Below are 24315 nucleotides of genomic sequence, written 5' to 3' on the forward strand. Positions count from 1 at the left end.
TGCATGTTCTTGGATCATGCGACCTTCATAGCGGACCAGAGGGAATCAGCTCCTGATACGGCGCGATACGAATTGCATCACGAAGTGGCCGTATGCGTACTCGTCACCCGTCCACAGGGCACAGCTAACCCGTACGAGGCGGCGAACGCGCACGCCGATTGGCCCCCTCCAACATACTAGGACGACTGGTCCTATCGGGCCGCACATCCTGCACTCGCGTCCCCTGCGCGTACGCGCTTCGGTCGAGGGTGACAGGGCTCGATAGGCTACAGCGTCATCTCGCGCTCCTGTCCGACGCAGGCCAGGCCGACTCTGTCCGCCGAAATGCTGCGATCCCTTGCAGGGAAACCCGGAGCGCCTGTGCGCGCTGGGATATAATGGCGTTCCTCATGTCCTCTAGATCCCCCGTGTTCTGGACACGTACAGTACCGGACGCTCGACATCCTTCACCACGACGATGGCTACTCGCGGGCATCATGACGAGGAGGCTGCTTTGGGCACTCCCGACAGCGCCACACAAGCAGAGAAGCCAAGTACGTTCGCTCGCATCCACTGCTGCGTTTGCGTCTGCTGATCTGGGCCATGTAGTGTTTGAAGGAGGCGACGAGTACGACAACATCCTGCGCTTCGCGCGCACTGAGGCTGCCAAGCTCGACCACGGCGACGACGACGGAGGGGAAGAAGAGACCGGGTATTACCGCCCTTGGTTCTCCCCGTGGAAGAAGATCAAGGTCAAGAGTACGAAGGAGCTCAAAGTTCCCGCCGACTGGCTTCGCACCGACGTCCAGACCGGCTTGACGTCTGGCGCCGAGATCGAAAGGCGCAGATCCATCGCTGGCTACAATGAGCTGGAGAGGTGATGACATCTTCTGCATCTCTGCATGGCCAGGAGTGCTGATGATTGCTGTATGCGTCGTGTCTAGTCCCGATGAGAACCAGATCTTGAAGTTCATCTCGTACTTCCGCGGTCCTATCCTCTACGTCATGGAACTGGCTGTCTGTCTTTCAGCCGGTCTGCGTGACTGGATCGATTTTGGTGTCATCGTATGTCCTCTTCCTGAGTAGCATCTAGCCTGCGGACTGATGTCTTCGTAGATCGGTATCCTTTTCTTGAACGCTCTGGTCGGTTGGTACCAGGAGAAGTAAGCATTCGCATGGATTGGTCACTGCATGCACCTAACACTGCATCGTAGGCAAGCTGGTGACATTGTCGCTCAACTCAAAGCCGGTATCGCTATGAGAGCGACTGTCGTCCGTGACGGTCGTGAGCAGGAGGTTGAGGCTCGAGACCTCGTGCCCGGCGATATCGTAGGTTGGCTTCTACCGTCACTCCCGCCGGTTCTGATCTTGTCCACAGCTCGTCTTGGAGGAAGGCAGCACCATCCCCGCGGATGCCAGGGCACGTGCACACACTCAACCTGATAGCGAAATCATTATTCATACCTTTTGTGCAGATTGTTGCGGACTACGCCGACAAGAATGGTTCCAAGGCCAGGATGCTTATGGAGAAGCGCGGCCGCGGGTTGTCAAACTCCAGCACGGCATCCGGCGTCGACAAGGGCCCCTCAGTCTGCGCGGTCGACCAGTCCGCAATCACGGGAGAGTCCCTCGCGGTGGACAAGTTCGTCGGCGACGTCGCCTACTACACTTGCGGTGTTAAGCGCGGGAAGGTGTACGCTATGGTCACCGTCAGCGCGCCGTACAGTTTCGTCGGGAACACTGCGCGACTTGTCTTGGGTACGTTCTTCGCTCTCGGGATTAGCAGCGGTGATCGCTAACGTCGAATGTGAATCTAGCTTCCAACGACATCGGCCACTTCCAGATCGTCTTGGGCGGTATCGGCACGGCGCTCCTTGGTCTTGTCATCGGGTTCATCTTCATCGTCTGGATCGGCGGGTTCTTCAGACACGTTGGCATCGCAGAGCCGAAGGACAACAACTTGCTGGTGTATGCCCTGATCTTCCTGGTTCGTATATTTGTGTTGTGCGCGCGAATGTCCACCTGACGAGACAACAGATCATTGGTGTGCCTGTCGGTCTTCCCTGTGTCACCACCACGACGATGGCTGTCGGTGCTGCTTATCTCGCGAAGCGCAAGGCGATCGTGCAGAAGCTCACCGCTATCGAATCTCTTGCTGGCAAGTATCCACCTTCAGTCTATCAGCGTAATCTGATTTTCCTCCACAGGCGTCGACATCCTGTGCTCGGACAAGACTGGTACGCTTACGGCAAACAAGCTCTCTCTGAACGAGCCGTTCGTCGCGCCTGGCGTAGACCCCGACTGGCTGATGGCCGTGGCTGTCCTCGCTTCGTCGCACAACATCAAGTCGCTCGACCCCATCGACAAGGTCACCATCGTCGGACTGAAGGACTACCCCGGAGCGCAGGAGATCCTCCGCCGCGGCTGGCACACGCACAAGTTCAAGCCCTTCGACCCCGTCTCCAAGCGTATCACGGCTGAGGTCGAAAGGGATGGACGGAAGTACACCTGCGCGAAGGGCGCCCCTAACGCGTACGTGGCTTGTCTGTATCTATTGGACCTTGTTGACATTCATACTGCGATAGCATCCTGCGCCTTGATAGCTTCCCCCAGGAGACCGTGGCTGCGTACCGTGCCCAAGCTGCTGAATTTGCTCAGCGTGGTTTCCGTTCGCTCGGTGTCGCGTGCAAGGAGGAAGGCGAGCCCTGGCAGCTGCTCGGTATGCTTTGCATGTTCGACCCGCCGCGTGGCGATACGGCTGCTGTATGTCTTCGCTCATGGTCAACGCCTCCATTGTAACTCACAATTCTGACAGACCATCCGCGAAGCCATGGACCTCGGTATCAGCGTGAAGATGCTTACTGGTGACGCCGTCGCCATCGCCGTCGAGACGTGCAAGCAGCTCGGCCTTGGCACGCACGTCTACGACTCGGAGCGTCTCATCACTGGCAGCATGCCCGGCTCGGAAGTGCGCGACTTCATCGAGGGCGCGGACGGTTTCGCGGAGGTCTTCCCGGAGCACAAGTACCAGGTCGTCGCGATGCTCCAGGAGCGTGGCCACTTGACGGCCATGACTGGTGACGGTGTCAACGACGCGCCCTCGCTCAAGAAGGCGGACTGTGGTATCGCTGTGGAGGGTGCTTCGGACGCGGCGCGCACGGCTGCGGATGTTGTTTTCCTCGACGAGGGTCTCAGCACTATCATTACGTCTATCAAGGTCGCTCGCCAGATTTTCCACCGGATGAAGGCCTACATCGTCTACCGCATTGCGCTTTGTATCCACCTCGAGGTCTACCTGGTACGCACCTCCTCCACGCCAGTGTACGCAGCTGCTGACGAATCGCTAACAGTGCACGTCCATGCTCATTCTGAACGAGACCATACGTGTCGACCTCATTGTCTTCATCGCTATATTTGCTGAGTATGTCCAGCTTCGCGCCTGATGTATATCCGCAGCTCACAATCCACGTAGTGTTGCCACGATCGCCATCGCCTACGACAATGCTCCATACGATCGGAAACCGGTCGATTGGCAACTTCCCAAGGTGTGGATTATCTCGACTATCATGGGTCTACTCCTCGCCGCCGGCACCTGGATCATCCGCGGCACTCTCTTCCTCAGCGACGGCGGTATCATCCAGAACTTCGGAAGGTGCGTTTTCCGAGCGGTCCCTCACACACACCATAGCAACTGACTTCGCGTGCTATCTAGCGTCCAGGAGGTTCTTTTCCTGGAGGTCGCTCTCACGGAGTCCTGGGTCATCCTTATCACCCGTATGTCTCAGGGTCCTGACTCGGGCCCGTTCGTCTGGCCGTCCTGGCAGCTCGTCGGCGCCATCCTCGGTGTAGACGCTCTCGCCACCATCTTCGCCCTCTTCGGTTGGTTGTCCGGTCCGGCTGTCCACGGAGGGTGAGTAGCTCGTTGTCGCTCGGGTCTACGGCGTTGCGGAGATTGATCGGTTCTTCAGTTGGCTCGATATCGTCACTGTTGTGAAGATCTGGTGCTACTCCTTCGGGGTCGTCGTCACGGTTGGCGTTGCCTGTGAGTTCTCACAGCCTATTCGTGATCGTATTCTTGCTCATACATGCGTTCAGACTGGCTCCTGAACAAGATCAGGTGGCTCGACAACATCGGTCGCCGCAACCGGAGCCACAAGAACACCAGGCTCGAGAACCTTCTCACCGAGATGCAGCGCCTCACGCTCGTCCACGAGCACGATTCGAACGGCGAGTCGTACTACCGAATTTCGAAGGGCGGCGCGGAGGACAAGCAGGCCGGCGCGACGGGCACCGCGACTCCCGTCAAGTCGGACGCGGAGAAGAAGCACTAAGCTCGGGCTGCACCACGCAGGCTATGGCCACTTTCTAACGCATTCCACACGACATGGCGGCTCTCCGCCGCATCAAGGACTTATCAAGTTTCACGATAGAGCTTACGCACGCACGAGGAGAAAAGTCTCCGATAATGTGTAGTTTCCTTCCTTAATCATCGGGCCCCGAGCGGCCTTGCTGTGTACCATCTACGCATTGTTGTTGACACACATGTACATATTGTAATCAGCTTCACGAATACAGTCTGAAGCATCATTAGAGTTAACAACGGATGTCGGCTTGAGGCGACATGGACAGGCGAGGCTGGTGAGGGCATGTGGCGCCTATCACGACTCTGCTACACACCATCATCTGCTGCACCTCTTGACGCGCTGTACACTCAGAGATGTCAACAGGTGTCTTTGCACCCAACGAAAGGGTCTTGTGCTACCATGGCCCTCTCGTATATGAGGCCAAAGTCCTGAAAATGGAGCACTGGGACGAGTTAAATACGAAGCTCGGCTCGGTCGGGCCACACTACTTTGTCCATTACAAGGGCTGGAAGCAGACGTACGCCGTCCCTATCTGAAATCGTTGCTATTCATCTGACAGAAAATACCCATACATAGATGGGATGAATGGGTGCAGCCCTCTCGGTTGCTCAAGTTCAATGAGACGAACATCGCGCTGCAGAAGGCCTTGCAGGCACAAGCATCGGCTGCTGCATCCTCGTCATCCGCATCTGCCGCAAAAGGCGCGAACAAGTCTGCTTCTGCGAAGGATCCTGCGCGGCTGGGGCGTAAGGATGGGGGGACGCGTGGTACGAAGCGAGGTCGGGAGGAGGTATGTGTTGGCCAGCGGCGACGCCCTGCCGCACTCACAGGACCCTCGGCAGGATGACTCTAGCAAGCGGCCGGAGATGCGGCTCAATGTTCCCGAATCTCTGAAGGTGCTTCTGGTTGATGATTGGGAGGCTGTGACGAAGAACAACCAGGTTCGTCGCCTTCGGATGCACCATCCCACTCTCCCGCCCGTGCTGACTGTGATACCAGCTCGTAAGCCTACCGAGGACACCGAATGTGGTAGCGCTGCTAGAGGAGTTCAAGCAATACGTTCTCGCGGAGAAACCGTCTCAGTGCGCAGACAATGTTCACATGTTTCTACCATTAGTGACGTCTTCACCAGCCTGAAGGATCCTCCGGTTCTGTTGCCAACAATAGTAGCTGGCTTGCAGACATACTTTGACAGAGCCCTGGGAGCAAACCTTCTATACCGATTTGAGCGACCGCAGTATGCGGAGATACGCAAGAAGTACGTGACCGGTCCCACCGTGATAGTGGGGCAAGAGAAGGAGATGAGTGCAATCTACGGCGCGGAGCATCTGCTACGAATGCTTGGTGCGTGCCTCGGTATCTGCTTGTCTGCATGTGGGGTATCCGGGCTCATGTTACTGTCCCACAGTGAGTCTGCCCCAAATGGTGGCGAGTTCACATATGGATGCGGAGTCAGTCGGGCTCGTTCGAGACTATGCAAATGAATTGATGGTGTGAGTATGGACCAATTGCCTTTGTGATTATCCTTGCTGATATTGTGGATATGTAGATACATGGCAAAGGAGGCCCAGCGGATATTCATCCACGAGTACGAGTCTGCGAGCGTAGCGTACCAGAACATCTCACGTTCTTGACTTGCTATGGCTTGCTGTGACCGCGGTGTGACGTGTGTGACGCCCGGCTTCTATGACGTCACGCGATGGGCGAAGCGGCCTTGGGTGGCACAGGACGTTTATATAAACTCCTGCGCGCCCTTCGTCGCCCATCTCCATCTCTTTCCCTCTGCTCATCTACTACTAGACCATGGCATCTCTGCTTTCCACTGCTACTCAGGTCGCCCACTCCGCTGCTGTCTCGCTCATGAGCGCAGCAGAGGTCAAGCCTGGCGCTACGATCCCGACCAAAGTACCGGTGAAGGAGGAAGAGGCAGCGAAGACGTTCACTTTCGAGAGTATCAAGGGGAGAAACGTCTTTGTACGCTATACGGCTCCCCGGGTGTATGCAGACATCGTTGAAGTAAAATGACAGGTTGGCGTACCAGGAGCGTTCACCGGGACGTGCAGTGCACAGATTCCCGGTTACATCAAGGCCTATGACCAATTCAAGCAGAAGGGTATTGAAAACATCTACGTTGTCGCTGTGAACGATGTTTTTACTTTGAAGTACGTTACTCTGTCTTGCCATCACTACGCTGCTTACATGCTGACCCATCCAGAGCGTGGAAGGAGCAGCTTGCCCCAGGGGGGACGCGTAAGTTTTGCTCGCCTATCCCATGCGAAAAAAGGCCCATTGACATTTTTCTAGCTATCCACTTCATCGCGGATGACAAGGGCGCGTTTGTTGGCGCTCTCGGCATGCTCTTTGATGCGTCGGAGTTGCTCGGTGCGCCGCGGTCAAAGGTACGTCCCCCCAGTACATACCCCCATCCGGTTCTCACATGTAGCCACGCACAGCGCTTCGTCCTTGTCACCGAGGACGATACTGTCACTCACGTCGCTGTGGAACCCGTCACATCCCAGTTGACCATTTGCGCCGCTGACAAGATCTTGCCACTGCTCTGAACGAACCAAATCCGTGCGCGTAGAATGGTAGGACAACTTGAATGTAATAAGAGGTGTGAGTTTGCAGAATAGACGGAACTCCCATCGACTTTGACCCGAGGCCATCTGTTGCGGTCGCAGTTGGTTGGTCAAGGTTCGACCGCATTGCCGGTGGAGACTGGAAATCAATCCGCTATTTAGGGCTCAGCTATTCGATTGTTCACACAACATATGGTGGGAAGCCTCAAGTATCGCCGTGTATATCGTGCTCTGGACGCACGACAAGTCCTCGACCGATCGAGAGGTGACCAGATGCAGCGTCATTCACGATGCCTGAGAGAGTTTGGGGTATTCCAGTTCCTCGGGCGCCCTTGATGCACACGACGGCTCTCATCTAGCTCCGTCCATGTTGACCTTTCCTACTCTCATCACACGGGTTGTTTAACTCAGAAATACTCTCCCACATCAAGCCAGACGAAAACTCAATGGGCCACGCTGGACCACGAGCTGTCTGGCACCGACCCGGTAATCATGCCACTGTCAGCGGTGTGCGCCTGGTGTGCGCTCACGGCTGCACTCCTCGTGTGGTCCGGTCATCGTATCTACACTGGTGTCATTGCGAATATGTACGTCGTTCTGTACAGTTGCAGATTCAAGCTTCTTTATGTCGGACCAGAAAGTGGCTAATAACTTATTCAATTCCGTGACGGTTCGTCGGCGGTGTCTTCCAAAATCCCACGCCACATTGCAACGGTCAAAGTCGCGCATACTTACTGTAGGTATCACGAGTTTACACTATACGCTCTACTGGTGCGCTCTACCTGCTACCCCGCCGTAAGTGAATAGTATTACATACGCCGTAATATAAACTCACCCGGTCCGGCCGATTTCGTAGTCATAGAATGCCCGTCAGGGTACTGGACGAAGTGGCTCTGCTTTTCACGGATTGCATGCAGGACGCTGCCCATCCGATACACTGCGCCAGAGTCCTTTGCGCATGTCTCCACCTATTGGACGGGAGAGGCAACGGAAAACGCTACGCATTGGACGTGCGCTTCCTCATACCTCGGTCTAACGAATACGACTACATCCGCAAGACGTATCCCGAATACCTGAACGCGTGTATGGCCTTTTTGAGCCTGCCGCGCTCGGAAGAGGAGGTTCGGAAAATCAACACCGATATCAGTACATGCACATGCTCTACGCCACCAGACGAGAACACGAGGAGACTACTGGAGTGGCTGCACACGTTTGAACCCACCCGTCTATTCACTCTCGAGGACTTCATCCGAGCCCTTGTTCGGCACCTCGCTGGCGTCCTGCACAATGCGGTCACGTCAAAGACTGTGGGAGGTGTTACCGCTATACGTGGTCTCAAGAAGAACCGCAAGAAGTACGCTGGAGTGCCTCTTTGGCCTAAGGATTCCAGCGAGCTCATACCCCATGGTCTCGAGAGGTCAATGCAGGGCTACGCGGCGACATTTCGCTTGTGCGGCGAACCCCGAATCGAAGAAACCCTCCTGTTGATCAACAATCTCCTTGCCATCCGTGGTCGCTCCATAATCCCGTATCTTCTCCAGTTGGACCCCGAATGGCCAATGAAGATCAGCCACCTCGCTATGGGTCTCTTGGTGGAGCGGCGCCGGACACTCGGAAGGCCTGTCGATATTGGCACGCAACTGAGCTGGATGGAAACCCTCATACTTCTCATGGAGTGTTGCGGCCGTCTTGCGGATGGTGGTATTGTTAATGCTACGGATATCGCCATGTTCGTCCGCGTGGTCTGGCCCCGAGGTCCGGAGGGAGGATGCCAATGCTGCGGCATTCTTTTTGTTTGCGATGCGCTCATCAAAGAGTTACCTCTCTTCCTCGACGGCACCAGCCTGAGTATCTTCACCGCGGAGGATATCACCAGATTCATCCAGCTCTTCGCCTGCTACGGTGCGACTTTCTATGCGCACAAACCGTCCACGGACACCACAGACTACTGCAGGGAAATCGTCGACACGTACAACTTGATGCAAGCTGCCTCGAGGTTCGCGGACCCCTTCGTCGCCGCATTCAACGGTCTCATCTGGGCTATCACAATGCGGCGGTGTGCCGCGCCAGAATGCCGCGAGACATTCGCGACCGCAGGGCGGTCGTTCGCCCGGTGCGCGGGCTGCGGTGTTATGCGCTACTGCTCGCGTGAGTGCCAGACACGAGCCTGGAAGCACGCAACGTTCTCCCACAAGGCTGTTTGTGCGAAGATGCGCGTGCTTTCAGATAGGACACGCCTCCCGAGCGTCAGCGCCGTTGCCGCTGACCGAGGTCGCCAGTCATTCATCGATGCATGCAGAGCGGACGAGGATCTTGGCGCGTTGGCGCGAGATTGCGCCTGCCATACGCAGGACTTGATGGCTGCGCGAAACGACCACAGCGAAGCTACCATGACGGAGGCGTTTCGGGAGTTGCACGGGAGCTCGCCGCCGCTCGGTGACCGAGCAGTGTGATCAAGGCGCTGTTCAGTAATCTGTTCAGGTCTGGAATCAATACGGTAGTGTCATCAGCTGGTATTAGAGTCGAGTTTTCTCCAACAAGCCATGGCTCTGACAACCACTTTTACTTGTGATGATATACCTGAGGTTCAAGACTCTCCGACTCTCCGAGTCAGGAGTCGATTCTGGATCATGATGCGGTTAGCCGCGGGAAACTCTCACGCCACCCTCATCAATCGCCATCAAGTCGTGAAGGAACTCGACTGTACATGTCTTCATACCCCCAAGTATCGTCCTGCCGTACAGTGAGTGAGTGTTACCTTTGTAATTGTTAGCTTTGGTTCCGACTGATGCTTAGTGTTGAATTATCCAGATGTCCATAATCCGAGATGACGTTGCCCGGCTCTTCACGTCTTGCATGACCCAGCACGTCCAACACGATGCGCTCGAGTTCTTTGTGGTTGCCTCCACCTCTTGGATGGGAGGGAAGCCGAGGAACCATTTGCCATGGACGCGCGCTTGGAACGACGGGTACGAGGACATCCGCAAGGCATATCCGGAGTACCTGAGCGCTTGTGCTGCCTTCTTGAGCTTGCCACGCTCGGCCCACATCGACGCGAGAAACATCTACCATGTAAGGTCAATCGAATGGATGAGGACCACTGGCAGGAGCGGCTGGAAAGAACAGTTGATGATGCAAGAGCGAAGAGACCTAAATGACACCTTCAGCGTATGCACATGCACATTACCGTTCGATGCATCGGATCGGCTGCTCGAGTCGCTGCACCGATTCAAACCCACCCGCCACTTTACCCTCCAGGATTTCGTTCAGGCCCTCGTGCGCCATCTCTCTGGGATCCTGAACGACGCCGTCGAATCGAGGACCGTTGCTGGGATTACTGCACTGGGCGGCCTCAAACGTAACCGAAGAAAGCATGCTGGTAGTCTTCTCTGGCCGATGACTGCTAGCCAATTGATGCCCCATGGTCTCGAGCGGTTGATTGAAGGATACATGGGTTCCTTCGGCATCTGCGTCGAAGAGCGCTTCCCGGATATATTTTTTTTTTTTTTTTTTTTTTGGATGGCTTATATGAACCTTGGCAGGCGACAATAGGTCGTCCCCATCGGTCCAGCCAGCGTGCGGGCTGCGCCCGCTAATGCTTACCAGGGAAAAATGCTAATTTACGCACGGCTCTTACGGCCAGTGTGGGGCTCAGTTACCCGGGATCTTCCTCGATCCTACATACTTCCGGGTCAATACCCACTAAAACCCGCGGGACTAAAGTCCAGTCTTCCGGTAGGCCAAGTTCGTCACCGACTATCGCTGTCCATGTGGACCAAACGAGTCGTCTCGAGACTGTTAGCCGTCCGAAGCTCCTCCTGGTCGCCACCAGGTCGAGCTGTAGCCTTCTATTCAGAGAGGCGTACCATCGCTGTATTGTAGCGGTAGGGGAGTGTTGCCACTCTGGGTCATCCTCATGTCCGATCACTCGCTCACAGCGTAGTTTCCAGATGAGGTACGCTGCCTCCGACACCAGGATCCTCCATAGGCGAGCGAGGGGTTCTCTCGGCTTTTCGCCTACTCCTCGAGGGTAGCGGCCTAGGCCTGCTGCCAGGGCGTCCTCCAGGGACGGTGTCCGCCATGTCTTGGATCTTCTCCTCCATGCGTTTTGGGTGAGTTTCCAGATCAAAGCCTGGCCCGTGGCAGTACATTCAGTTAGAATGTGTCTCAAAGTTTCTCTGCACCCGCACGTTGGGCAGTCGGCTCTCTCTTCGTAGCCCGATATGTGTGCCCAGAAGGGGCCAATCTTGTGGGCTTCATGCATGCCTTTCCAGAGGAAGTCAACAATCTTCCTATGGAAGTCTTTATGTCGTATGCTCGTCCACAGTTCCGCCGTCGTCGCGGCGCGCAGCCCGGGCCCCTTCGAGTTGTCAGTTGTCCGCTGAACCTGTCCAGCTGTTCGTGGGCGGTCCTGCAACCGGAGTCGGTCCCGTATTCCTCTGTACGCTATTGCCTGGGTAAGCGTCGACAGCTTCGCGCCTGTCAGGTCGAAGGCCTTGTCGATGGACAGGCGGATCGTGGTGGTTGTCTGGGCTAGGAACTGCTCTTTAGCCAGGTCGCAGGCATTGTTCCGTATCGTATACTCAGCGCTGTTAGAGGCTTTACCGAATATGGTCGGCGCGCATCGCTGGCGGAGCTTGTTCACCAAGGCCCTCAGAACCTGGCTCCCTGCGATTCCAATCCAGCCTCTGTCCTCCCATCGTTGGAGGCGTTCCGTCATGTCTTTTGCCAGGGCCTGCGTAGACAGGATGATTTTAAGGGGGGCGTCGCGGGGCGTGTCTGTCACCACTTTCAGGGCTGCGACCGCTTCTCCGATGGAGTGACTCGTCGCTGGGATGACATCAAGAGGGCGCACGAGCGCGCCGCTACCGGCGCGTCCGCCGGCCTCGGGATAGAAGACGAAACCGTAGTCCAGGGGCATTGGCTCGGCCCCTCGGGGGAGGGACGCCCTCTGTATAGGGCCGACGACGTAAGCCGTGACTGCCTCGTCCTCTACAATGCGACCGCGTCTAGCCCTGATCGCCGGAGGTTCGTCGTGAACGTTTGGGTCAACGAAAGCTCGGAAAGCTTCCGTGACATGTCCTCTACTGGTGAGGGACGGGTCGAAGGTTATGTCACCCTGGGCCTCATCCAGGGCCTTTATGTTCTGTTCCTTCCTCCTTCGCGTCAGGGTTAATCCATCCTTCGGGGACTCCAGACCGGGATGCCATTTGGGTTGCACTTGGGCTAACAAAAACGCAGCAGCCTTGCAGCAGTTCATTGGGTTCTTGCAGCCACGGGAGGAGTCAGACCTACAGAGGTCGCAGGCGCATTCCTCCGGAACAAAGTCATTCGACATGGCTCTTGCGATGTTGTAACATTCGCGCCGGGCCAGCGGCAGGAGATCCGCAACCAAGCGTACGTCATGATTGTCTCGCAGGCAGTCACTGACTCTCGTGTTGTTCAGGGAGCGGAGCTTTTTGGATGCTCCGAGATGGTACCAGATCGGTAAGGCTTCTTTCATACTGGAGTCGAGTTTGATGGCTGCAAAACTTACGTTGTGTTTCTTCGCCGTCGTTAGCATCCGTTTGAGATACTTCGGCAGAGGTGAGCTGTTATGAACAGCGGGTGACCAGGACTGTAGGAATGTATTGAGCTGCGCGCTCCGCCTGATTGCGCCAGCGTCCTTTGACACCGCTCGACCGAGTAGGATGTCGACTGCGTAGGCCCACCGGGGCCTGTCTTCGGTGAGTGTTAGGTACCGCTTTATCCACATCAGTTCAATCGCCTCGTTCCTCGTTGCAACATCGAGTAGGCTGAGGCCGCCCTCCACAATCGGGCGTGTTAGTGTGGACATCGCCACTGGAGCCGTAGTCGCTCCGTCCCATACAAAAGCTCTGATCTTTGATGTCAGGGCTTCTTCCACCTGCTTCGGCATGCCCTGGACAGCCGCCAGGTATTGTGTCATCCCTCCGGGACCCATCTGAACAATGTGGCGTTTGCCCGTGAGGGAGGGGTGGCACTTTCCCCATCGCTCCAGGAAGCGGTCCACTTTTAGCAGGGTCGGTGTCCAGACCGCTACGTGGTCTACCTTATTACCGATCCACGCTCCTAGGATGCGTACCGCTTCGCCATCCATTGCGATTCTTACATCCCCTGGTATCGCGTCTTCCGGGCGAGCGGGGTTGATGCACCTCGATGTGAGCAGGGATTCCCGGTACTCACTCGATCCTACAGGGATGACCTCTGTTTTGTCACCGTTATATTTCGCTCCGGAGGCCACACACCAGGACTTCAAGATGATCCAAAGTAGGCCCCAGCTATCGTGTTCACACAGGAACGCTGACGTGTCGTCAGCAAAGAGCGTAGCGATCAGTTTTTCGGCAACTCCTGGGATTCGGAAGCCTCTCAGCGACGAGCGTCTGAGGGCGCAAGCCAGTGGTTCGATGGCTATGTCGAAGAGCAGGCATGACAGCGGGTCACCCTGACGGACCCCGCGTATGACTCGGAATGGTGAGCTCATTTCGCCGTTGACGATCACCACCGTTGTTGCGAACTCATACAGGCCGCGGATGCGTCTTATCAGGGCAGCTGGGAGGCCGAATCTCTCTAAGACGCGCCAGAGATAGTCATGTTTGATTTTATCATACGCCTTCTCCTGGTCGAGCGCTACAATCGCGCCGTTCTCCTCGGTTGCCTCGGCGTAGTCGACCATGACACGGCACATTTGTGTCTGGTCAGTGATCAGCCTACCGGGAACAAAGCCTGCCTGGTCGGGGTGGATAATCTTTTGGGCCTCTCTGCCTATTCTTCCGGCAAGAGCTCTGGTGTATACTTTATAGTCAGAGTTGAGTAGCGTGATCGGGCGGTAGTTCTCGATGATGCGCTTATCCTTTTTCTTGTATAGAGGGCACATCCATCCTTCAGCGAATCCTGTTTGGCTGCTGACGCCGTACCTGTCGATGTCGCAGTACAACATGCGCATGAAGTCCAGGCAGTTGAATTTGTGTTCAGATCGAGACGTGCACCATGTCCACCGTTCGTGAAGGGTGAGCCATAACTCGTATGGTAAGCCGTCCAATCCAGCAGCCTTGCCAGGGCCAGCTTTCTTGATCGAGTCGAGGATTTCATCCTCTGAGAGGGCCAGGGCCAGGGTCGCCGCATCGTCTTCGGGGAGTGGTGTCCCTACTGGGTCGAGAGCAGCGGTGATAGCCTCTTCCCTCTCCTCCAGGTGTCGCCGGAGGGGTGGGTCACCTTGTAGGTCGTTATGATAGTTCCTTGCAAGTTCAGCCATATCCCGGGACTTCGTGATGTAGCGGGCGGGGGAGGAGTTAGGGACTTGCAATGAGTAGAAGAGGTCGCGAGGTTTACGCTCCTTGTTCACCGCAGACCAATATTTGCTCGGGCATTCCGCGTTCAGGATGTATCTCACTGTAGTTGATGCTTGGATTTGTCCGTGACGCTTTCGCTCTAGGCTGTGCAGCTTGTCCCTTAGGATCCCGACTTCACGCTGTTTCTCATTGTCGTCGCTGAAGGTGGCTGCTGAGCTCAACGACCGGATGAGGTCCGAGGTCTTCTGTATCGCGGCAACCAGCTTGGGCACCTTCTCACGCATTCTCTTACGTGCCATTGTCCGCACCTCGTCTTTGAACTCCTTGAACAGGGTCTGCGGGTTCGTTTCCTCCGTCCTGGCTTCGCCGACGGCTTCCTTGGCCTTGTTCCATTTCTTTTCGCCAATGCAGATCGCGGACTCGATGAATGCCGAGTCGGATAGTAGAGTGACCGGTAGGGCCCATCGTCCCTTCCCTATGAAAGGGGCGGCTGCGGCTGTTATTGCGGCTGTCACCAGGCGGTGGTCTGTCGGGACTCCCGTGGTTAGAATCTCCCATGACAGCGCTCTTGACAGGATGTCCTTGTTCGCGTATATGCGATCTAGTCGCGAGCATGAGTTTCCCCCGCGCTGAGGGAAGGTGTAGTCCTTCCGGGTTGGTTCGCATGAGCGCCATCCGTCCGCGACTCCCGTCGCCGCTAGGAGATCTCTCAGGCAGGAGACCGCGTTCGATGGGTCTTCTCTTGATGGGAGGCGATCAATGGCCTCTTCGACTAGGTTGAAATCGCCCAGGATAATGTCTGGTTTTTTAGCTCTGGAGTTCTGAAATTGGTCCCTGAGCCTCGACCAGAAGGCTGCATTCTCGGTATGGTTGTTTGGCGCGTAGACGTTCAAGATAGTGAGCGAACGGCCGGCGTGCCAATTCATGGACAGCAACAGGGCCCGACCTGGGACCAATTCCATTGTATCCACGTTGGACACGTCCATCAATTCACGGTTTAGCGCAAAAGCAACGCCTTGAGCTCCAGTAGAGTTAATTGCCTCGCTATTGAAGATGCGTATTCGTCTTCCGTATAGCCGGTGGACGTCTGCTGTGAGCGCGTCGTCCAGGTGGGTTTCCTGCAAGGCTAGGACACCTATTTTCTTCTCACGGAGGAGTTGATTAACCTCATTCCACTTATTATTGCGGGTCCCGTTGAGGTTACCTCTTCCGCTGATGTTTAGGGACCCAATTGTGAGGGACGCTTTTGTGTTGCGTCCCTTCTTTGCCTGCGGAGGGCGATCTGCAGGCGCGGGGGTATTGTTAGGATTCTGCTGTTCGGGTTGTGAGTTAGACCGGCCGCCCAGGTTCTGTCCAGTTGGGCAGGGGGCGGTCGTCCCACCACCGGGTTCCACCAGCGGGTCCTCAGAGGGTCCCCGGATGGGAGGCGGGGGCGCTACTCGCCGTTGGTGGAGAGGTGAGCCGTTTGCCGAGATGTCGTCCGTGTTTGGTTGTTCTCTTTGTGTATTCGCCGTTGCTCTACAATACCCTGTTACAACGATTACAGGGATCGTGCGCCGCTCCTGGGCACATCAGGGGACACGCCTACGCGAGGCTTTGCCATACTAAGGCTGGGCATGTCTAGAACTGCCCGCGCTGAAGGGGTGAAAAAGCAGTCTCCGGTGAGTGGGCTTTCCTGTCCCGGAATCGGTCAGTAAGTGTGGGCCACACCATCACCGTGACGCGTCAGTAACCATTTATCGATCCATAACGTTTGGTACGATGTGCGGGCTCGCGCCAGCATCCACATCGTGAAGAAACATCAGGCCGAGCAGACACGCCGTATGAATCATGACGTCGCTCTTTTCCGTTCGTTCGTCGGGGCTGATGGGGTGGTCAAACCGAGATGCGCACATACGCGGTGTATTCAAGAAAGCTCGTGACTGTAGGATTGTACAAAAAGGTAGAGATGTAGGACCGCGCGTGAGGACGTCGATACGAGCTAAAGTGGCTAACGGTCTACTTCTTGCCGTACCACTTTTTGGCCGTCTCGCGAGCGAGGGCGGCGTGCGTAGACGCATCGATACGCTGGCCGCTGCCGCTGGCCTTCGCGTTGTTGTTGCGAGGCCTGTTGCGATCGTTACCCGGTCCCCCGTTCCTTTTCCCTTTGCCGTGGCCGTTCCCTCCACGAGCGGGTGTGGGCTTCGGCTGGGAGTCGTCTTCTGCTGGTCGCGGGCCGAACCAGTCGTTCAGATGAACGAGGTCGCAGAGGCCCACCTTGTGGTCCATCGAGTGGCAGAGCTTACACTGGAGCTCGCCGGTGAACACGATGGCCGGGCAGCCACCCTCCGTGCGGAAGGGTTGGCGGCGGACCGCGTCGCGGAAGGTTAGCCAGTTACGTGCGATCGCCGTCGGGGGTTCGCAGTAGACAATGAAGAGAGGGTTGGGGGAGCCTTTCTCGAGTTTACGTGGGAAGACGCGTACGTCGATGGAGTCGACGATCGTGCGCCAGGCGGTCATGACCGGGGTATCGCCCCACTTTCCTTTGGCGCCAGCTGCCTTGTCGTCCTTGATCGCGTCGATCGTAGCCGAGTACAGGGGCTCGCGGCGGAAGGTGGCGACAACGATCCTTCTCGCCGCCACCGGGTCGTCTGTCATGAAGGCCAGTGAGGCGTCTAGGGTTACGAGGAGATCGGGGGGCGGCGGCGGGAAGCGGGCGAAATGGACGGTGAGGTAACGTGACGAGCACCATCCCTGGCTCACCAGGACGGCGAGCTGCAGATCTGTGACGTTCGGGAGGAGGAAGCACCAGGGGGCGGTGAAGAGGGATGATCGTCTCCCTGGGGCTGGTTCGGGGGCGAGGAGGGGCTTGTCCTTTACTTCGAAGCGGTACTTCAGCAGTTCCATCAGTAGTTGAACTCTCGACCAGCATTCCGGATCTTTGTCGCACGCGCCGTGCATCGCAAACCAGATCATAACGCAGTTTGCGTTCGCGGCGAGGGCTTTCCACTGAGTTAGCTGGGCTTCTGACTGGCCTTCGAAGAGGCCGTCTGGCGTGAGGAATTGGATCTTTCTCCAGCCGCCTTCGGGTTCCGCGGTAAACTCGACGTTTGCCCAGTCGATCCCACTTGCCGGAGCATCGTCTGGAACGTCAGGGGCGTCTGGGTCCTGCTCATCCTGGTCGATGGGCGGTTCGGGGGCGGCATGCTGATCGAAAGCGGCGGGTGGCTGGAAGGCAGGTAGGAACGGGCCGGGCGGTGGCGGAGTCTGCACTTGCGCGAGGTTCGGGTAGTTCTGATGCAGCGGAGCGTTGTTTACATTAGCCGGCTGTGCGTGCTGGAACAGGGGGGGCTCGATGATTTCGATGCCGTCGCCGTCGATGCTCATCGCGTCCACGTCAATGGGGGAGGGGTGCCTGTCGTTCGCCGGTCTGTTGGATACGTACGAGAGGACAGATGCCCGTGATGCTCCACGCTGGGGGAGATGATGCTCAGGGCGCGGGGTCGCTACCCGGCTAAGCGGTCTCGGGGTCGACTGCATTTCCGGTGCCGCAACCGGAGGTACGTATGAGGGCCTGCGCGGAGTCTGTAGGGTCGTTTGGCGTCAGAAACAGAGTTAGACGGATGAGATAGACTCTGCCCAGCTTACAGGAGCGACGATGGGCAACTGACGACCGGATGGGCCGGGGTAGGGCCTGTACCTCACGTCTGCAGTGAGATTCCGTCGACTGGGCTCTTTGTGCCACGGGGGGGCGAGGATGCTTCCATTCGGGTCGCTCGACGCTGCCGCGTTCGCGAGCGGGTGCTCCTGGAGACTTGTGAGGGGGCGCTTTTGCAGGCTACTGACGCTCATGCTGGGGGCTAGGGGGGAGTGGACTCGTGTCTGCTCGGCAGCGATGACCTCCCTCAGAGGACGCGGCGCAGGGGAGAGTGTGGACAGACCCGGGGGCGGGCTCGCGTAACTCCTGATCATCTCATCAAAGGATGCAGCGTAGTAGCTGTTTTGGGAGTCGCTGGGGGCTGAAGCTTCAGCTCCACGTTGAACCGCTTCCGGACGCCAGAGAGGGTCAGCAGTCATTGGCGGCGGGTTCCATACGAAGCCGCCGTTCACCGAGTCCCACTCGGCGAAAGGGTGGAGGGGGTGCGGCGGTTGATTGACAAGGTCGCGCACGGATCGTATGGGGTTGTTGGGCGCGTTGCGGGTCGTCTCGGGGGCAGGGCTGTACACTTGACTCGCCGCGATCGAGGCGATCGTAGGGGTGCCGTTGGCGCTGGGGGATGTGACGGCGGGAGCGGGGAGCGCGTTCGAGGACGACACATCGCTGGTGGAGGGCTGATGCTGGAGGGGCGCGTCACTTTCTTCGACACGCTTTGCTTGCGTTCGGCGGCGTCTGCGCCCGTCGCCCGCTGGCTTCTCCTGGGGCGGGAGCGGCGTCGAGGGCACCGGCATCGGCAGGGGGCCTTTGTCAGTGTCCGCGGCTTTTTGGTGCTTGCCCTTAGCCCGCTTATTGGACGCCTTCTTCGTTTTGGACGCCTCGGTGGCCGGCGTCGGGGTTTCAGGTACGAGGACCAGGGGCGGGTACTCGTCGATGACCGGCAGCACCCCTTGAACGAGGGGGTGTTGCTCCGAGTTGGCATCTTCGCTTGGGGCTGCGAGGTCGAGGAAAGGGACAGGGCCCTGGTCAGGGATCGGCCTAAGCCTTGGAGTGAGAGGCATACCGTTGGTCACCATAGGAAGTGGCGTGGCCGGGCGCCCCGCAGTGACGTCCGCAAAGCTCCTGGGGTCGTCCAGGGTGGGAGAGGCGCGATTGGCCACGGGGCCCGTGACGGTGTTAGCGTTAGCGGCTGGTGCGTTCGTCGCTGGGTTATTAACGATCGGCTCTAGGTCCTGGCGCGATTGCTGAGTCGGGGCGGCCACCGGCTGCTCGTTCGCGTTGGACTGCGGGGAGACTTGGAAGGCACTAGGGTGCATTGCTGAAGCAGGAGGAATTCGAAGAATTCTGGGAGGAAATTGGGCGAGAGGTTAGGGCGGGATCGAGCGTGCGCTTGCTCGTTTTGTTCGCGGTGCGGGATTTTTCAGCTGTCTCGCGCCTGACCAAGGCAGCTAGTCCCTAAGGTTTGCCGAGGGCACAGGATGTTACGGGATGTGCAGGGTCGCGCCGTGCTGTAATGGCGCTAAGAGGAGGGGCTGTCGTCGCGATGAGGAGCGGTAGATTCCTTGGATAGGTTGCCGCCATACCTTTGCTGCCCAGACGTCTCCCATTCGTTTAGGCATGCTAGCGGCGTGTTGCGTTTTGTGTGCACTTCGCGGAGGTTGCTAGCCCGAGTCCATCCAGTATCGTTTGTGTAGGGCTAATCCCGACGACAACACCGCCGTGCGTGAGGAGGGGGATGTCAATGGGCCGAGCGCCCGCCTCGGCATTTTGGTTCGCTTAGCGTTGTGGCAGGACCGATTTACGGAGACAGAGCGGGCGATTACCTGGAATGGAGATGACGGCGTGAGACACCGCTGCCATGAGCACTTCCCAGCGCCCGTCACGCCGGGACCTGACCTGATCCAGACTGTAAATAGCTCGATTCTGTCATTCGTGGGACTGCTTTACATACATGCCAGGCTTCGTCTGCGCGCGGGATCTCCCGCTCATTTACCCTCCTGCGCATTGGTGATGTTGGCGATTCTATTCGATAGGGAGGGGATCTCCTCGTCTTCTATGTCGAATTCGTAGGGATTTTCATCCTCATTCTGGAAAGCAGGGCGATGTGCGAAGGAGGGGTGAGGAGGAGGGAGTTTCGCGAGGTTGAAGTAGTGATGCTGGTGGGTGTATCCCTCCAGGTCCCCGAGGGACGCCCATGGGATCGGCACGCGCAGGTTGCACGGCTGGTCGGCTCCCGACACCAGGAACGTGACCCAGTGTCTGCGGAGATCTGCGATCGCAGAGAGACGTCCTAAACCGGACATCTGGACATCAGTGCAGAATCTGACGCTCATTCCCTTTCTGAGCTGCTCCGCCGGGCGTTTGTCCAGCGTCCAGGTGAGTCCACGTCCAATGCCTTTTCCGACGATGGGGAGGGGGAGGATCCTAACGTCGATTGTCGTTTCGTTTGTAGGAGGGAGGGAAAAGGGTGGCAGGGGATATGGTTGTCGCATTTTCGCGGCAATGCTCCTGGTGGTCGTCGGTGTGGACGATTCGGCGGCGGCTCGTTTTGAACGTTTTTTACGCTCTGCAGGCATGTCAGGCCGGGGCGACTGGTGCGTCTTGGGTTTGTGGGGCTCCTTCGGTGAGCGCTTTCCTTTCACTCAGACCTCCTGAATTTAACGAAAGTCTGAGCGCTTTAGACGGTCTTTACGTATCCTCAAGCGCTTTCTCTGACAGGTCATTCCTTGCACGGACGCTCTCTCTTTTACGTCAGGGATCACACATAGTTCACACATAGTATGTTTGGGGCCCCTCACCCGTGGCCGGGGCGAGGGGGACAGCGTTTTATAACATGTTCTGGCCATGCTCCATGGAGCATGGCAACCTGTGTGTGTCGCGTCTCGCTGGATATGGGAGCCTTCCCGGTTAGGAAACTGGTGAAACGGGATTGTCCGGGATGGACTGTTACAGTCACTGATCAGTGGCTGTAACTTTAAAATATAGACGCCGTTGACATCACTTAGGCGCCAGTTGCGGGGAGGTCGTCGGGTCGCTGGTCGCTGAGAGGATGCTCGACAGGGGCATAGTCAATCTCCTCAACCGGAGGGTGGCGGGTACTTTAATTGGAGTTAGGTGGGTGCTCGCTTTATAGGGATCCGTGAGGAGTGGATGCAGTTAGATTGTGATTTTTTGCCACCCTGCCCGTCGTCGCCCATTTCATTGTGGTCGTAGATGCGGCCGGAAGGCGTGTCTACCAGTGTTCGTCCTCATACCATGGGCCGTGAGGCACACATGGGATTGACTTGTGAGTCTGGAGTTGCCTCCATCCCTTTGCAGGGTCGGATGAGTCTTCGTGGAAGACTAAATCATCCAGGGGCGGCGACCGTGAGGACGCGTATCCCTTATAGCGCATGTTAGCTTCGTCCCGAAGGACTACTAACCCCCCGGGACCACGAGGAGGTCTGCGCAGGGCATCGACGAAGTCGAGCCCTCCCGGGGGGCTTCCCGGATATACTCCTACTCGTGAACAACATCCTTGCCATTTGTGGCCAATCCGTCATCCCATACATCCTCCGGCTTGATCCCGGATGGCCCATTGATATCACAAACCTAGCTATCAGGTTACTGCGAGAGCGGCAGGATACCCTCGGACAGTTTATTGACATAGGCACCGAGCAGAGCTGGATGGAAATAATCATGCTTCTCCTGTCGTCCTGTGCACTCATCATCGAACTCAGCCGAGTGAAGCCACCGGGACTCGAGCCGTTCGTTTGTGTGCTCATGCGGGTCGATTGTTTGGAGGAAGTCCGCAGCCTGAAAGGAACTGTGTATGGCATGGCTTCTTACTCAAGTATAAACTCCGGCGAAGAGGGCAATAAAAGGCCAAGCGAGGCGCGGCACGTTCGTCACGTATGTGCGAGGGACCCACTGCACCGCCGAGAGCATTGGGTCTCGGCCAGTCAGTCGTCCTGCGGCGAAGTGCACTGTCATTACCCCGTGGGGATACGGCCCGTGGTCAACGTTATCAAGTACAGGACAGGACAGATCGTGTACATCACGCGATCAATATAGTCACTGCCGGTGACATATACAGCACTCAGCAAAAGTTGAACAAGCAAGAAACCGCAGCGACCGCCTCCGACTCAGGGGAGCCTGGCAGGCGACGCGACGCGTCGCGCGTCCCGGCGTATCACGTGCGCGCAACATCCCGAGACCGGGACCACCCCTCGGAGCTCCGGGCGGTGGGATCCGGAGGCCGAAGCACTCAGTCAACGCTTAGCACTGGTCCTCGGCGAATCAGTCATCTAGCCCGCACACTCAAACACATTCTCTACAATGTTCAGGACGGGAAGAGGAACGCCAAAGACGCTCTGTGAGGGGCGAAATGCCGGCGACCCGTACCGGGCTGTATCCTCAGAAGATTATCAGTTCAAGTTCGGGCGGGCACCCACACTCCTCGCCATCCAATCGACGACGCGTTAGTCATGGGATATCCGAGTATGACGCGTCCCGTACTTAGAGGAAGTATCAGGACTCAGAGACCTACTCAGTACTTAAGGCCCAGTCGTGCTGCTGCGGTTGCAGTGCTTCAGCAGTTTCCCCCCTTGTAAGCTTACGCATCATGTCTTCCGTGAAGAAGATTCCGTACGGTGAGCATGCATTTGCAGCGCATCTAGTTTCGTTTGCTGAAATGTTATCAATGTACAGTTCGCCTCGGGAAATCCGGCCTAAAGGTGTCCAAGATCATCCTGGGATGCATGTCATACGGCAGCAAAGGCTGGAGCGAGTGGGTCATCGACGACCAGGAGGAAGTCAACAAGCACATCAAATTTGCGTAAGTCCAGATATGCCGTGCACGGTGCGCATCGCTGAATTTGGGGGCAGCTATGACCACGGCATTCAGACCTTTGACACGGCAAACGTTCGTCCTGTTCATTCTTATGATATCTCAACGCGCAGGCTGAGGCCCCATGATTTTGCAGGTGTACTCCAATGGCCTCTCGGAGATCATGCTTGGGAAGGCCATCAAGGATCTGCAGCTTCCCCGCGAGGAGCTCGTCATTCTCACCAAGGTTAATCGCCGCCCCTGACACTAGCGCTTCCGGCCATGCTAACCAGAAACAGCTCTTTTCCCCGGTTGCGCCCGACTACGACACGCAGCTTTGGGGCAGGGACCCACAAGAAGTTGGGATCATCAATCAGCAAGGGCTGAGCCGCAAGGTGCGCCCGTATCTCTTTTGTCATGCCGCTAGGCGCGAATGCTTACTCCGGGTGGGTTTCAGCACATCTTCGACTCAGTGAAGAAGAGTCTCGAACGCCTGCAGGTCGAATACATTGATGTCTACCAGTGTAAGTGCAATACTTGCCGTAATGTACGTGATGTATGGCTAAAAGTGGCGATCAGGCCATCGGTTCGATTATGACACACCGATTGAGGAGACGGTTCGTTACTGCCTTGTGACATGTCGCAGAACCGCGCTAACAATGACATAGATGCAAGCCCTCCACGACGTCGTGCAAGCCGGATACGTCCGGTACATCGGCATGAGCTCCTGCCATGCCTATCAGTGTGCGTGTCCCAGACTCTCGTTCACAGCGTTTCACAGATTGATGATATACCCATAGTCCACGCCATGCAAAGTACGTGCGCTCGCTCACATGAGAGCAGGAGGCGCATGCTGATTCTTCCGCCCGCCGACAGACTACGCCATCCAGAACAAGCTCACGCCGTTCATCTCGATGCAGAACCACCACAGCCTGATCTATCGCGAAGAGGAGCGCGAGATGTTCCCCACGCTCAAGGTGCCGCCCTGCACTTTTGCTCTCACCAAAGCTCCACACCAGCTGACCGACTGGCCGCGCACAGTTGTTCGGCGTCGGCGCGATCCCCTGGTCGCCTCTTGGCCGCGGCAACCTTACTCGCCCGCTGTCGGCGCAGACGAAACGCTCGGAGACCGACGCGTGGGTGGTCTCCAGATATATCATATGCGTGCCACTGACGCTGCGCGTACCAGCTGGGCAGGGCCGCTTAAGCAGTGGGCGGGCACGGCTGACATCGTCAATCGGTATGGCACGCTCCCAGGGATGTCGCCGGCGTTGCTAACAATTCCACGTGTACATATAGGGTCGAGGAGATCTCGAAGAAGAAAGGAGTCAGTATGGCTCAGGTCGCGATCGCGTGGAGCTTGTCCAAGGACGGTACGTGTATTCGTCTGGTATGTCCATTATTTTCGTGCTGAGGGGACTCAATGTTTGTTCAGGCGTCACTGCGCCGATTGTTGGTACGACGAGCCTCAAGAATCTCGAGGATATCATTGGTCAGTGTTGGCTAAAAAGATCATTGTGTGCGAGGCGCACTCATGTCTCTGGATGCTCGCAGGTGCCGTAAATGTCGAGCTGACAGAAGACGAGATCAAGTACCTCGAGGAGCCGTACAAGCCGCTCGAGGTGTTCGGACATACTTGAGG

The 24315-nt window shown here is 57.1% G+C and overlaps 9 protein-coding genes across 9 annotated transcripts; 6 read left to right on the top strand and 3 right to left on the bottom strand.

Moving 5' to 3' along the window:
* Positions 1-181: 181 nt before the first annotated feature.
* C8Q71DRAFT_820706 (uncharacterized protein) lies at positions 182-4574 on the top strand. Its single transcript, XM_047926185.1, has 17 exons — positions 182-533; positions 589-856; positions 924-1044; positions 1096-1142; positions 1194-1308; positions 1358-1399; positions 1455-1737; positions 1797-1966; positions 2017-2137; positions 2187-2511; positions 2565-2742; positions 2795-3277; positions 3330-3400; positions 3452-3631; positions 3692-3889; positions 3948-4021; positions 4075-4574. The coding sequence occupies exons 1-17, from the start codon at positions 458-460 to the stop codon at positions 4308-4310; spliced, it is 2988 nt and encodes a 995-aa protein (XP_047782220.1). The 5' UTR covers positions 182-457; the 3' UTR covers positions 4311-4574.
* Positions 4575-4607: 33 nt separating this feature from the next.
* On the top strand, positions 4608-6062 carry C8Q71DRAFT_422226 (MRG-domain-containing protein). Its single transcript, XM_047918456.1, has 7 exons — positions 4608-4860; positions 4920-5133; positions 5186-5284; positions 5343-5425; positions 5476-5687; positions 5752-5836; positions 5893-6062. The coding sequence occupies exons 1-7, from the start codon at positions 4697-4699 to the stop codon at positions 5975-5977; spliced, it is 942 nt and encodes a 313-aa protein (XP_047782221.1). The 5' UTR covers positions 4608-4696; the 3' UTR covers positions 5978-6062.
* C8Q71DRAFT_422227 (Redoxin) lies at positions 6063-7094 on the top strand. Its single transcript, XM_047918457.1, has 5 exons — positions 6063-6317; positions 6372-6505; positions 6559-6593; positions 6648-6742; positions 6797-7094. The coding sequence occupies exons 1-5, from the start codon at positions 6147-6149 to the stop codon at positions 6902-6904; spliced, it is 543 nt and encodes a 180-aa protein (XP_047782222.1). The 5' UTR covers positions 6063-6146; the 3' UTR covers positions 6905-7094.
* A 320-nt stretch (positions 7095-7414) lies between these two features.
* Positions 7415-9375, top strand: C8Q71DRAFT_721240 (uncharacterized protein; the record flags this gene model as incomplete). The annotated part of the gene is made up of 3 exons (XM_047921429.1): positions 7415-7509; positions 7663-7717; positions 7840-9375. The coding sequence occupies 3 exons, from the start codon at positions 7415-7417 to the stop codon at positions 9373-9375; spliced, it is 1686 nt and encodes a 561-aa protein (XP_047782223.1).
* Positions 9376-9577: 202 nt separating this feature from the next.
* Positions 9578-10711, top strand: C8Q71DRAFT_422332 (uncharacterized protein). The gene has a single exon (XM_047918458.1). The coding sequence runs from the start codon at positions 9734-9736 to the stop codon at positions 10472-10474; it is 741 nt and encodes a 246-aa protein (XP_047782224.1). The 5' UTR covers positions 9578-9733; the 3' UTR covers positions 10475-10711.
* C8Q71DRAFT_829641 (uncharacterized protein) lies at positions 10423-11843 on the bottom strand (the record flags this gene model as incomplete). Its single annotated transcript, XM_047926344.1, has 1 exon — positions 10423-11843. One exon carries the CDS (start codon positions 11841-11843, stop codon positions 10578-10580), a length of 1266 nt encoding a protein of 421 aa, XP_047782225.1. The 3' UTR covers positions 10423-10577.
* Positions 11844-11882: 39 nt separating this feature from the next.
* C8Q71DRAFT_687590 (uncharacterized protein) lies at positions 11883-12485 on the bottom strand (the record flags this gene model as incomplete). Its single annotated transcript, XM_047919816.1, has 1 exon — positions 11883-12485. A coding segment is annotated over one exon (603 nt), but the record flags the coding sequence as incomplete, so codon positions are not given.
* Positions 12486-19851: 7366 nt separating this feature from the next.
* Positions 19852-20442, bottom strand: C8Q71DRAFT_854628 (uncharacterized protein; the record flags this gene model as incomplete). The annotated part of the gene is made up of 1 exon (XM_047927077.1): positions 19852-20442. One exon carries the CDS (start codon positions 20440-20442, stop codon positions 19852-19854), a length of 591 nt encoding a protein of 196 aa, XP_047782227.1.
* A 2027-nt stretch (positions 20443-22469) lies between these two features.
* Positions 22470-24313, top strand: C8Q71DRAFT_854629 (aryl-alcohol dehydrogenase; the record flags this gene model as incomplete). Its single annotated transcript, XM_047927078.1, has 15 exons — positions 22470-22497; positions 22556-22682; positions 22733-22769; positions 22831-22920; positions 22973-23068; positions 23131-23197; positions 23253-23290; positions 23342-23417; positions 23474-23488; positions 23550-23650; positions 23715-23809; positions 23863-23913; positions 23973-24046; positions 24109-24165; positions 24228-24313. The coding sequence occupies 15 exons, from the start codon at positions 22470-22472 to the stop codon at positions 24311-24313; spliced, it is 1038 nt and encodes a 345-aa protein (XP_047782228.1).
* Between the last annotated feature and the right edge of the window lie 2 nt (positions 24314-24315).

The sequence above is a fragment of the Rhodofomes roseus genome (genome assembly GCF_022264815.1).
Source record: "Rhodofomes roseus strain CIRM-BRFM 1785 chromosome Unknown C8Q71scaffold_4, whole genome shotgun sequence".
NCBI lineage: Eukaryota > Fungi > Basidiomycota > Agaricomycetes > Polyporales > Fomitopsidaceae > Rhodofomes > Rhodofomes roseus.

Excerpts from the sequence above, each read along its gene's own strand:
- C8Q71DRAFT_820706 (XM_047926185.1), top strand. The coding sequence starts at position 458 with ATGGCTACTCGCGGGCATCATGACGAGGAGGCTGCTTTGGGCACTCCC. Across the intron at positions 2,743-2,794 it reads CGCGTGGCGATACGGCTGCT|ACCATCCGCGAAGCCATGGA; the intron begins GTATGTCTTCGC and ends CAATTCTGACAG. Across the intron at positions 3,632-3,691 it reads ATCATCCAGAACTTCGGAAG|CGTCCAGGAGGTTCTTTTCC; the intron begins GTGCGTTTTCCG and ends CGTGCTATCTAG.
- C8Q71DRAFT_422226 (XM_047918456.1), top strand. The coding sequence starts at position 4,697 with ATGTCAACAGGTGTCTTTGCACCCAACGAAAGGGTCTTGTGCTACCAT. Across the intron at positions 5,688-5,751 it reads GCATCTGCTACGAATGCTTG|TGAGTCTGCCCCAAATGGTG; the intron begins GTGCGTGCCTCG and ends ACTGTCCCACAG. Across the intron at positions 5,837-5,892 it reads TATGCAAATGAATTGATGGT|ATACATGGCAAAGGAGGCCC; the intron begins GTGAGTATGGAC and ends GTGGATATGTAG.
- C8Q71DRAFT_422227 (XM_047918457.1), top strand. The coding sequence starts at position 6,147 with ATGGCATCTCTGCTTTCCACTGCTACTCAGGTCGCCCACTCCGCTGCT. Across the intron at positions 6,506-6,558 it reads AACGATGTTTTTACTTTGAA|AGCGTGGAAGGAGCAGCTTG; the intron begins GTACGTTACTCT and ends TGACCCATCCAG. Across the intron at positions 6,743-6,796 it reads TCGGTGCGCCGCGGTCAAAG|CGCTTCGTCCTTGTCACCGA; the intron begins GTACGTCCCCCC and ends AGCCACGCACAG.
- C8Q71DRAFT_422332 (XM_047918458.1), top strand. The coding sequence starts at position 9,734 with ATGTCCATAATCCGAGATGACGTTGCCCGGCTCTTCACGTCTTGCATG.